This window comes from Podarcis bocagei, assembly GCF_964188305.1.
Source record: "Podarcis bocagei genome assembly, chromosome: 1".
Taxonomy (NCBI): Eukaryota; Metazoa; Chordata; class Lepidosauria; order Squamata; family Lacertidae; genus Podarcis; species Podarcis bocagei.
In genome coordinates, this window is record NC_138125.1 from 58,270,722 (window position 1) to 58,284,138 (window position 13,417).

At 42.2% G+C, this 13,417-nt stretch overlaps 1 protein-coding gene across 7 annotated transcripts in view; it reads right to left on the reverse strand.

Moving 5' to 3' along the window:
• Nucleotides 1–3,539: 3,539 nt before the first annotated feature.
• PRR5L (proline rich 5 like) overlaps nt 3,540–13,417 on the reverse strand; it is a 69,153-nt gene continuing 59,275 nt past the window's right edge. For all 7 annotated transcript variants that reach the window (XM_081165988.1, XM_081165987.1, XM_081165990.1 and 4 more), the window contains exon 9: nt 3,540–4,322. In XM_081165988.1, coding sequence (XP_081022114.1) covers nt 3,940–4,322 — 383 coding nt within the window. In that variant the 3' untranslated portion in view covers nt 3,540–3,939. The remainder of the gene's footprint in view (nt 4,323–13,417) is intronic.

The window sequence follows — 13,417 nt, forward strand, 5'->3', positions numbered from 1 at the left end:
AAGTGCCAAAAAGCAGGTTGGGGGTGATTGGCATGGCATACCACCCAACATTTCTCCAATGAAAATAGGGACATCCTAAGGATAAATGAGACATTCTAGGATCAAATCAGAAACTGGGACAGCTTCTATAAATCCAGGACTGTCCCTGGAAAATAGGGACACTGAGAGGGTCTGGCATGAACAGGCGTAAGATATTTTAATGCTGAACTGAGATGAGCAAGCTAATGAAATCTTCTATAACAATGTACCAGATGTCTCTGTGTTACAAAAACACCGACTAACAGTACCTTATATAAATTTAGAATTTGGATGCAAGCAACAAGTATAAAACAATGTGATTCTTTTCTTTTTCTATTTTTGTCCCCAAATAAAACTCCATAAAATTTTCACAAGCCCTCTGTCTGTAAGATCAAGGTGATTCATTCATTAGGGGTGTCCAAATCTGATTTCTCTTTCTTTATTCAGACCAGGGTGAATAAAAACCCAAAGGAGGGAGGCAGCAGCTCCTTTTCAAATGATGACTCCACATGCTTCCCCCTGCTGCGAGGCACCTGCTGCTAGCAATGACAGAGCATTATTAGGGAGGGATTTATGAGCTGTGCCCAGATTAAAAATTAATATAGAAACTGGCCTCATTCAATTTTGGGAGGCGGCATTTGTTTTCAAGAAAATAATTCATACTGCTCAGGAGGGAGAGAGGGGAATTTTCACTAAAAAGAACGGCATGCAGTGGGAGGCCCCCTTTAAAGAAATCTCTTGGAGCTCCATGGCAGTGTCTTGAGAAAATACTGACCATGGATTAAGCTGAAGCCATAGGGGCTGCCACAAGTGGACAGGCAAGTGGGTGTCCTGGTTATTGCTACATGGGTCTAAAGGACAGTTGCAAATATGGTTGACAGTATTCCAGGTGTGATTCCAATGCGCCTTCTGTTTGCTGTGTTGTTGCTGGGCATCTGTCTTGCTGGGAATGTCTCTAGGGGTGAAGTCAAACTGCTGTGTTAGCAGCACCAAAGTGACCTCCCCGGGGTTCAAGCCTGGGCAGTGCATATGGAGGTCCTGGGCTGCCCAGATGACAAGACCCCCCTCTTGGCCTCACTGATGTGATGCTTTATAGCAGGCCAGTCTGTTTGTCTGGTCAGCCCAATATTGTCTACTGGTTGCAGCTCTCCAGAGGGAGTCTTTCCCATCGTCAACTACATACCTGATCTTTTAACTAGAGATGCTAGGGATTGAAGCTCAGTGTTCTCAGCATGCAAAACATGTGCCCTGCTACTGATCTGTGCCACATTTTCCTGGAAGGCAGCAAAGATTTCCGTTCTGGAAGAAGGTAGATGCAAGGTTTTAGCAGAGGAAAAACTGTGGCTATGTGTGGTCCCACAACAGATCCACTAATATGTTTGTAATTATACATTAGGCCTGCTCTTGGTAACACAAAACTTGCTGAGAAGATGGTGCGTGAAGTTTGGCTCTGCTAGACTATTGCTTAGTCAGCCTTTCAGCTGACTTCCTTCACTGCCATGTTTACTGTACTTTGAGGCTTAATAGACCCACAAGCACACACCCTTGATTGGGAGAATTGGTGGTTGGATGGAAGAAGAAAGAAATGAATGTCTGTGGGAACTATACCTATGAGCAACAGAGAAAGAATGTACACTTGTGTGCACACATGGGGATGAGAAGGCCAAGTGGATGTAATATAACGGGGATTTCAGCAAATTAAGGCAAGCAGAAGACAATGCAGTGGATAGGCATGAGAAAACACAGACATCTCTGCAGTAGGCGTCATCAAAGCTGTTTCTTGTGAATATGTAAAATGAAGGCAGGCAACAAAGATTCCATTTAAATAAAAGGATTTCTAATTGAGGACTCAACACCAGTTCCTACCACATTTCCAAACATTAACTTTTTCCTTCTTTGTGAGCTTCCATTAGATATTCAGAGTAAAGCTCTCTTACCAAGTTAATCCTTGCCATGGACTTGAGTGGTAACCATCACTGTGGCTTGGCACAATTCCACGGGGGCAAGCATACTTGGGAAATTATACATGCGTTTTAACATATACATTCAAATCAAAACCAGAAATGGACACGTAGCGGAAGAATAAAGGAGAAATGTTATCCTTCATTCCAAATTAGTTACTTGGAACATTTTATAGAGTGAAGGCTATAAGCCTATACACTTGCAGTTGAGAATCAGACTTTAAGACTAGGATTTACCTAGCTTTTGTTTATATCTCATTGGGAGCCCTTATTAGGGCCTGGCCACCCACAACCCCATTCATTTTATTAAGCTGACCCTTTTACAGCTTAAAAGTTCATTCATCATTGTGGACCTCTGAAGCCAAATAATCCAAGAGGCATTGTCTCTTGTCTGCACCTATTGGTCTAATGTGACCATCCCTGGCCCTGCTCCTTAATTTTATCAAGACTGAATTTAATTCCTTGGGTTGCATTCTACTTCCATAAAGAGGTAACTGTTGCAGAACAACTTTCACACACGATTATGATGCTTGATTTATATATTTTTTTAAAGTAAAAATCTGGCTATTTCAGTTGCTAACAGGTTCTTGGAATCACCCTCATTGGGAAAAGAAGAACCTGAGGAACATCACCCCTACCCACCCCCATGATAACTTGGATTACCAAAGGTATTTGGTAACAGAACTGTGTTGTGACTGAAGCATCACATTTCTAGAAACTGGAACCCTGGACTCCAGAAAGACACCACTACACAGCTTCCAGAAAGCAAGTCTGTCCTAGTGCTGAGCTTTGTGTCAGATGTATGAACATAAGTATAGAAGGCATTACACATTCTCTATACCAGTCAACAAATGACCCTGTTTTACAAGAGGAGGAGTGTTGCCCCCAAATGAGGTTAGATCCCCATCAGCCTAAAGTTTCCCATATGTAATGGAATCCCATTGATTAGTAAGAAAGCTGGGTTTCTTTCATTCTTGGTGTTCATGGAAACAATGGGAAGGGTAGACAGTTCTCAGTTCTACATGTTAATACATGCATAGCACCACTGCCACTCCATAGTGATCCCACTTAAAGTAACCAACATAACTAAATTACCGTAGATTCATTAATTTCAGTGGGTCTCCTCTGAGTAAAACTTAGTTAAATACCACCCACAAGTTCCTTAGCATGAGATCCTTTAAAACGGCTTCTTCTCCAATTGTGTCTCCTGGAATATAAAAGTTTAGAGAGTCTTTCCCAGCTTAGTTCCTTCCAAATGTCACTGGACTCCAACTCCCATCACCAGACCACTGACTATGCTGGCTGGAGCTGATGGGAATTGGAGTCCAACAACTGGAAGGAATTAGACTGTGGAAGTTGAGCTTAGATTTTTCTTTGGAATATACTTAAGGGATCCCTGAGAAGAGCAATGCTGAAAAGAAAACCTCAAAATCCCCAACATTCAGAAATGGCTTGTGCAACCTGGTCACCAGCTTTTGCTGCAGAATGAGGCAATGTTTGTTCAGTATATTATAGAGTTCTAACTCTGGAAATTGGGTGCAGTTTCACCCATCCTGATGGCCTCCTGCATGCGCCATAGTGTGTCACTAGGGGAAAGTGTGTGCCTAATATTATTGATCATTCTCCCCTGATTTCATAGGACACCACACATAAGATGCGACAAAAGAGTGAAAGACCGACTCAGGAGGAGAAAAGGTCTGAAAAATCCAGAGAAAAGGGAAGGGAAGGGATGTTGGAATGCTTGAATGTAGCAGCTTTGTACCTTGAAAACAATATATATAAGCCACATAAAATTAGAACCTGGCCTGGAAACTATTATTTCCAAAAAGTCTTCCAATATTAAGATAGGACATGGCATGTTGATCTCATTTCTGGAGTTTGACTCCTCCACTGTTCTCAGCAAATGACAATACAATGGTTTGCCTAACACACTTGGTCCTTCGTCCCTCCACATGGCATTTCAGCAGACAGATGTGCAGTTCAGTTCTGTGGGTTCCTTCATGGATGCTGTCCCCAGCCCTTCCGGTCCATCTACTATCGTGGGCTCACTGGAACATTGCCTGTGGTTTAAGCTGGGCTGCAGGAGGAGGCATGTGTCACCACTGTCTGGTTCCTCCACCACCATCCCAGAGTGCATAATGGAAGCCATGGCCAACAGCTGGATATCAGAGTGAGCGTTGGCAACAGTGTGGCGACGGATGTTCCCACACTTCTCCAGATATGCCTCACCCTCCTGCTCAGTCAGAGGCGTCAAGGCAGTCTCGCTGACTTGTCGGTCTGCCACAGCGTGAGAAGAGAAGCTCAGCCCATTGGGTTTGGCACGAGGTCTATGATACCTTCTCTCTGGAAAATAAGAAGGAAGGCATGCAGATTAATTGTGGACTGCATACAAATCCAAGAGCAACCGACAGTGCAATTTTTCAGAAAACTTCCCTAGGCTGGGTACCATCCCTACCCAGCTGTTTTCTTCCAATGTGGGCCATGACATATCTTTGACAAAGGAATGTAAGAAAGTGCATCATTCTGCCTAGGCAGGAATAGTCATGTATGTACATGTGAATGTATATATACACCAAGAGAGAGAATAAAAAAAACTATTTAATCCTTCCTTCAATATTGTTATCCAGCAGAGGAATGGGGAAGGGATTATGATTCTTGTTGTTTTATGTACATATATAATTATTTCTCCAGCATTGGTAATTTGTTTACAAACATTTGCATCAAGTGACTCCAGAGGTTGTACTTATTTGCATAACATTAGTTTCTAATCTTTCACCAAATTAATTGGGTTGAATTTCGCAACAGGGAAGCAGGGGTTTTTTTTTAATTCCTGTATTTTCTAACCATGCAATCCTATCTTTGAGTTTACAAGAATCTGAAAAATGACAGCCTTATCTGCTGTTTGTGCCTTGGGTTCAGGATCACATCCGCCCACCCATCCATATGCAGCATCCCTGTTTTCAGACATTCATACCAAATGTGCAAATGTCAGGAATAGAGATAGAAAGCATGGTCCCAGTTCCCCCTACATGTGGAGAATAAGGACCATGATCTGTGAATAAGGAGCCCAGCAGTAAAAGTAGCTTATTTCATTGGGACTCCAATTCTCTTCTAGTTGTAGGCCTGCCTTTCCTGTCAACAACAAAACTGCTATTCCAAGAGCCCCAGTGTTGCATTCAACTTTGAGTCAAAGTAGACCTACTGAAATTAATAGATCTAAGTTATCTGTGACCACTAATTTCAATGGATTAACATTAGTTGACTGCAACCCTATAAGGACTGCTTCTTTACCCACCTGCTATGAAATGCTGCCATGAAATGGAGGGGAAGGGAGATTAATAACAAGGTACAGATAATGGTGATCAGCCAAATGATTCATGAAAGCATGGTAAGATGCTTGTGAGATGGGCTAGAAGGATGAAAGTGTCCTCTTGGAAGGAATCCAGTCTGAGACATTATGTGCAAGATGTCTTTTTTGTTTATCCACTGGCCTACTAGGGGATGACTGATAGTTGGCTGGTCATACTACACAGGTGAGCACTGCCAACAATCACAACCGAAAGGTGTCAGCTAGGGAGAAACTGAGGGCTGCAGCCAACACTCCTCCCTTTACTCCCCAAAACTGTTCCGTAGAGTTAGGGAAACCCTCATAACAGATTAGGGGGCACACAAGGAGAGGAAGTCCATTACAACACACACACACACACACACACACACACACACACACACACACACTTACACACACACTTAGAGAAGAGGTCTCTGGCTAAGGCTTTGTTTGTATATCTCTTGAAATGTTACGCCAACCCTTGGGTGTATTAGAGTGATATATTGCACAATGTTTTTAAAGCCACATAATCCACCTTCGCTTTGAATGTTAACACCGCAAAATAAGCAAACAGCCTCTAAGCTTAAAACGACCAGCATTAGTAGCCCTAGGGATTTACATAAAGCTAGTATAAATTTACTCAATTCAGTAATCTTCATTGCATCAACTTCATGGGTATGGCTAAGTTATCTAATGAAGCCTCGAGGGACTAAGTCCTCTCAGGACCAGGTCAAGCATTTACTCTCTCCTCCGCTCCCTTGCCAGATTCAATCTGCAGAAGATGGTAAAAGTTGCCATAAAGCTAAGATGGAAAACACTGTTTTTTTGTCTGCCAGTATTTTTAAAGCTGGACTTTGCAATGCTTAGAAAAGAAAAGCATTATTATTATTATTATTATTATTATTATTATTATTATTATTATTATTATTATTGCTGATTATAATGGCAAGAGGTTGAATCCGGGGTGCCATACTACAAAGAGAGGAGCCTTTTCTTTTTGCTGATTTCCCCTTCATCTCCCCACAACTGTTCCAGAGCAGATCTTCAGGGGGTACAGGGAGAAGAGGGGAATCAGCAAAGAAAAAAAGAGGGAAAAGTCACCTCTTCCCTTCTTCCTTCAGTGTTCTGTAAGCAGAGTAACACTGACAGGAACTCTGGCTCCAAGCCAAAATAATTATTGCAAAATTTTATTACTGCAATAAGTTGCAATAAATAGTTGAGGAATATAAAGCTCTTTATATTAAAGTCTTCTGGCACATTCCCAGCAAGCATGAATGGGAGGCAATCAGCACACAGAGAGAAAATCACAGCCAACTATTCTTCATGCTGTGCCACAGACACTTCAGAAATTGTTCCCTGGAGAAAAACAAAAGTGAACTTGATTTGTACAAGACACTACATTTTAAGGACAGGCAGACCTGGAGTTTGGGGACTTCAGATAGTATCCTTAAATGATAAAATTATCCTGGATCTTTAATATTTTTGTTCAATGTTATTTGTACCAAAATTAAGCTTTCTGAAGCTCAGTTCAATTCCAATATGCCATTATTCTCTCAACTATCACCCTAATTTCAAATATAAAAGGTTGTTAAAGAGTATTGAATAAACTAGCCTGCATTCCCCTTCCACCACCACCCCCCCAAAAAAACCTTCCAATTACCATCTCTAAATTTTGATAGCAAGTATTTGGTTGACAACAATAAACATGGTTTATGAAGCTAAAAACAAGGATTGGGACCAAGTACTCTTCCCTCATCTGTCCCCTTGCATGCTGCCTTCAGTTGTCTGTTGCACCCAAACTGGAAAACTCTACCTTAATGACAGTTAAACCAATAAGCCAGGATCAGAGCCTGACTTATTTTCTTTTATCAGCAGCAATTGAACCACAATATATGCCTTGGTGCTACTTCCTAGCTTCATAAACCATAGCTGAAAAAAATGGGAAAGTTTGTCCCAGCCAGACCAGTATCTGCATGATAAAGTGCACCTACGCATTTAGTAATATCCATACTAACTTAATGCACCTCGGAAACATTTCCTTCAATCCATTTCCTGGTGGTTATTTGAAAAATTGAAATTAAAGTTTAGTTTCTGAAATTTGAACATGAAAACATGTCAAATTAGGACTTCAAAGTCTGAATTGTACGGTTTAAAGAGAGGTCAGATTTCCTAAAAATACCATTTCAACTTGTAGCGCTAAGAACACAAATAAGAAGAGTCTTGCTGCATCCAACCAAAACACCTTTCTAGTCCAGCATCCTTTCTGCCAACCTAGTTGCTCAGATGCCTATGGGAAGACCACAAGCAGGGCATGAGCATAATAGCACTCTCCCACTAGTATCCCCAAGAACTGGTATTCAGAGGCATACTACTCACCTGGCAGCAGTTATTACACCAGCCTGCAGGACAGGGGGAAAAGAAAGGTGTGCAGGGCCACTCAGTCAACACAGCTGAGAGAGAAGCAAGTTTTGACACCTGCTCTATTGCAGCCCTTCCACTGCAGCTGGTCATTAGAGAAATTTGTAACTAAGATCTTCACCTCCCTCCCTCCCTCCCTCCCAATCCGTTTTCCTTTTGTGTTGTGTCTTTTTCATAGATTATAAGACTGAGAATATGGGCTGGCCTTTTGAGCGATCTGAGACTTTGTTGGCTGACGATGGGAGAGACTTCATCAGGCAAGGCCTCCTTCCACCTGCCTTGCTCCACCCTCTAGTCTCTGCTTCTCAATTTGTATTGTATTATTTTATGTACTGTGGCTTGCCATTGTTTTATTGATTATAGTTTAGAAATTATTTATTGTAACTGTTGAGTGGATTTCTGTTTAACTTTTATATGTTGATATTATTATTTTATACAATTCTAATGATTGTTGAATGTTCCTTTTTTGATGTAGGTTGCTTATTTTATAGTTTTATTATCACATTTTTGTATTGCATTAGATTGTTATAAGATGTACATTTTTTGTTTCTTCAGCTTGTAAACCGCCTTGAGTATTGTAAGATAGAAATACGGTATACAAATTAAAAATGATGATGATGATGAATTAAAAATATTTAAATAAAGTATTGTCTCCCGTATTGGAGGTAATATAGCCACGAAGGGTGTATTCTTCAAGCAGTCATTACCTTTTATTCCCCATGAATTTGTCTAAATTATCTTAAGTAAGTGCTCTCATGGTTGTGCAATGTTTTCTTTCCCTGTAACCAATGACTACCTGTGCAAAACATTACATCAGCTGGGTTTTGCACTAAAATAGACTCCCAGCCACAGTTCTTTCCAGCAAAATTCTTATTGATTCTTTTCATTGTTAACGTAATGTGTTTCACATACACAGTTTGATGAAGTAATAAGCTGCACGAAGATCAACACAGATTACATGGCACGGTATCTAACAGTAATGTGGCAGAAGAATACATAGCTTTTGAATATGACTACTCACATGCTGAGGTAGGGCAAAACCCAGCATGCCTTGCTCAGACTTTCACCCATGTCGTAGGCCTCATTCTCCTTCCTCTCAACTGCAGCACCCCTAAATCTGCTGAGGATGGTCCCCCAACCACCAAAAGTAGATACTGGAGTTACATGGGAGGAGAGGAAGGGGAAGTCCTGCTGTGCAAGCAGAAGTCCTTTCCACTCATGCATGGACACCATTGGATTGAAGCCTAAGTCATTCAGGGAAATCATGAACAAGTTGTTCCCCTATCATCTCTTAACTTTATTACATACAACTATTAATATACATCCATACAGGCGGCCAAGCTTGTTACTTTTAACCCGCCCTGGCTCCTTCCCTGTGGAACGCCCTCCCTTCAGATGTCAAGGAGATCAAGAACTACATATCTTTTGGAATACATCTGAAGGCAGCCCTGTATTGGGAAGTTTTTAATGTTTGATGTTTTCCTATGTTTTATATATGCTGTTAGCTGCCCAGAGTGGCTAGGGAAACGCAGCCAGATGGGCGGGGTATAAATAATAAAGTTGTTGTTGTTAACCCTTAAAAGCTCCATCAAAGCTCCTGAGTGTCTCATGGGAGGGTCATTTGAAATGCAGTACCTCATCTTTGAAATTCTCTACCTACACACTGATGAAGTCTCTTCATTAAATGGACTCTCCTTCCTTGGCGGTTTTTAAGCAGAGGCTGGGTGGCCATCTGCCACGGATGTTTTAGTTGAGATTCCTGCATTGCAGGGAGTTAAACTAGATGACCCTCTGGGCCCTTTCCAACTCTACCATTCTATGATTTTATGGAATGATATTTAGCAGCTGGAATAAAGCTTTGAAGGCTATGAAGTTACTGTTCAGTCCTTTTTACCGTTTTACAGTGCAATCCTAACTAAAACTATTCAGAAGCAAGTCCTACTGAATTCAATGGGGCTTACTCCCTGATAAGTGCGGCTAGGATCGCAGCCTTAGTACAGAATTCAACATCCCACTGTGGTGAATGTCCCATCCGTGCAACTTGAAATGCAGCAAGGGGGGGGGTGAACTTGCTGAGTTTTAAGCTGCTACTGTGTACACAGCCTTCATTTTCTCAGTGCTTCCAACTGTATTTCCCACTGGGCAGAGGACAGAAAGGAGAGAGATTCCAGCCCCCCTCCCTATTCTGGGCTGGCAGGAGAAAAGGCAGGTGTGCAGTACTGGCCAGAGCTGTGACTACTGGATAAGGGGATTCGGGAGCTCAAGGCAGAGCATGGGGGTGGTAACAACTACTGTATTTTTCTGTCTATAAGATGCCCCCATGTATAAGACGCTCCCTATTTTGGGGGACTCAGATTTAAGAAAATGGGGGGAGATGCAACCATGTATAAGACACCCCCTAATTTTTGACATTATTTTTAAGGGAAAAGACCTAGTCTTATACACTGAAAAATACAGTGCTTTGAGTTTTTCCCTGCTGTCATTTGTAATTGCTGGTCCCAATTCAAACTGAACCTGGCAGAACTTGCCCTTTTCTCCATGAAGGGTTATGAAGTGAGACACTAGCCATACTTTGCTTTCCAGCATCAATAACTGATGCTGTGGAATCATAAGAAGTCTACTGCACTTTGGCTTTGCACACACACACAAAAAGGTTAGAGCATTCACTCCCACGCAGAGGCTTTCCCGCTGGTATGGTAAAAGCTGCGCACAGCAAGGCTGATAGCCGCATTGTCTGGAATGCAGTCTATCTTTCTGAGCAGCAAAGGGAAGATATTCCTCCAGTTGTCACTGTGTCATGCATCTCTTTCCCCTCCCAGCCTTTCAGCTGGAAATGAATATCTGCTTCATTGTCCGCACTAAGAAATCATTCTAGGGTGCCGCTGGAGCAGCGGATTTCTGCATTCCATCATGGCAAAGGCTGCATTTCAGCAATTACTTATCACCGGCTGAAATAATGGGGCAGAGGGCAGGGGTGGAAACATGACGGCAAAAAGCAACTGCCTGGAGATATGAGCAAAGTACGCCTCCGCCATGCTAAACTAGCAACCTGCCCTGCTGATGCCAAAGCATGAATGTATTCCTAGCAAGTGGATTGGAGCCAAGAGAGCTGCCAGAATTACACACACACACACACACACACACACACACACACACACACACACACACACACACAATGGGATATAACTAGTCCAGGGAATGCCCTACTGATGGTCAAAAAATTCAAAAGTCAGTGAGGCACAGATGGGGAACCTGTAGCCTTCCAGATGTTGCTGTACAGGAAAAAAGGAAGCTGCCTGGTACTGAATCAGACCATTGGGACCATCCAACGCAGTACTGTCTACACATACTGGCAGTGCCCCTCCAGGATTCCCCTCATGGAATCAAGCAATTTGTTGCTGTGGAACTTGTTGCAGTTGCTATTTATTAATTGCCTTCCACATAGATACCTCAAGGTAATGTAAAAAGAAAAAAGAAAACAAAATGAAATGAAATGAATTGAAAACAGTTAAAAACACAAAATACCAACAGAATTTGTCATGGATGATTTAGCTGAGATTCCTGCACTGCAGGAATTCTATGACTGTGCATTTTAAGAAACAAAAAACAGTATGTACACCCATGGCAGAAACCTATTTATCCAGCTCGAGAAGCTTGTCTGAACAAAAATGTATTCAGTTGCTTCTAGAAATTGCAGATAGTTTCTTGACAGGAATGGCTGCTTCAAAGAACACGGGCGGCCACACTGATAGCCCAGCTCAGTTACTATGAGGCAGACTTCCAATATCTTGCAGGAGAAGCTTTCTTGCAGACCACAGTGACCTAGGACTCAGCTACATTAAGAAACAGTGATTTGAACATGCTATAAACACACATGTTTCCTGCACCAGAGAGCAGGAAATTTTAAAACACGATTTTCCATACAGATTTTTTTCTTTTGTTATAATGATCTAATTTCTGACTTATTTACAGCATTCTTCCCCTCCTGTGTCTAGATCCACACTTAATCTCTCTAGTATGCTGGTCCTGATCTATATAAGGCCTTATATGTTAATACTAAAACGTTGAACTTGGCCTAGCAAGGTACTATATGCGGGTGGCAGTTTGGCCTCACAAACATCCTAGCCTTCACATTATGCACAAGTTGCAGCCTCCAGACAAGCCTCAAGGTTAGCATCACATAGAATGTGTTGCAGTAATAGATCCTTAAAGTTACCCATGCATGGACCACTGTGGTAAAGCCAAAATACAGGAAGCTTATGAAAAACATGGTTGGAGAAACTCTATGGACTTTGATAGAGAAGCTTCCGGCTTACAAAACTCAGGTCTCTCCATGCTGTTCAAGTTTTCTAGGCCAAAGCTCATTTAAATTTCTGGATTCGTCTTTTTCAAAGCAGATGAGATGACGAGGCATCCGAATAGATGCTTTCTGCTAGCCAGCATATGATTCCACTTTTCAAAATTAGATTTTGCAATGGTTTCCTCCTGTATCTCATTTTTTGGCGGTCTCAACTCATTGCCTCCAACAGTGCCTTCCAACTTAGAGCAACAGTGATAAAAAGCAGCTGAAAGTGTATCTTGAAGGTGATGCATTCCAAAATCCAATAATGGCGAAATGGAAGCAACTGAGCGAGCAAAAAGCAAAACACTGCAGGCTTTGTTCCACAGCCCTGTACTAGTACGACAAGCCACTCATAATCTTCTTCTGCTACGGCCAGACAACTCAGCAAATTGCTGCAGGCTGACTAAAGCAACAAGGAGAGAGAGATCAACAGGTTCAGCTAAGCAGATAAGGGATGCGACTAAAAATAGAAAGCAGGGTGGAACTTGGAACCAGAGTTTTGGCAGATGGGAGAATTAGCATGGAATCATGCTAAGACCAGTAACTTCCTGTTTGGCTAGTGCCAGAATTAGTACACTCACTTTATCTGAGTTAGTTGCTTATGCTATTGCATAGGACTAATGTCACCTGAGGAACATCCAGTTCCCAGGGCCAGCTCAGGATATTTTGCAGCCTGAGGCAAATGGTAAGATGGTGTCTTCACACAGCTTTCACAACCAGAAACCAACTGGAATGCCAGTCGCACCTTCCTTACAACACCAATGGTGGAATAGCATTCTTCCCTGTACCTCAGGCCAGATTTGAGAGGGGGGACAGGACAGGCCCCTCTTAGATGAGGAACTCAGAAGGAACAGGGAGGAACTGTTGCTGCACCCTAGCCATCTGCCTCTTGAGGTGGTTGCCTCATTTTGCCTAATGCCAGGCTAAGGGACCCCTGGTCCCTCAGATGGTGTTGGGACTCCAACTCCCATGGCCAACAACATTTGGAGGGCCACAGGTTTCTTCTTAGGCCACTTAGATACAAGTATGAAGGAAACTACACGTCCACATCAGACACTATGAGAAACAGACAACAGACAACCAGTATGTAGTACAATGCTGTGGTGCTTCTACACAGTAGGCTAAGATTCAAATGAGTTTCTGAGAGAATTAAGTTAAAGCCGAGGTTAGTAAGATGGTGCTGCAAGCAAAAGGCCTACAAACTAGAAGAATGAAGCAGAGGTGGAAAACAATATGAGAGGAGGAAGCTGATTCAGCTTTTTTGTTTCCACTTTCAGCTGCCACCTCATTTCCACAAATCACTTCTCACTGAAGTAATCATCTCACACACAAGCCCACGAATCCAGGCAA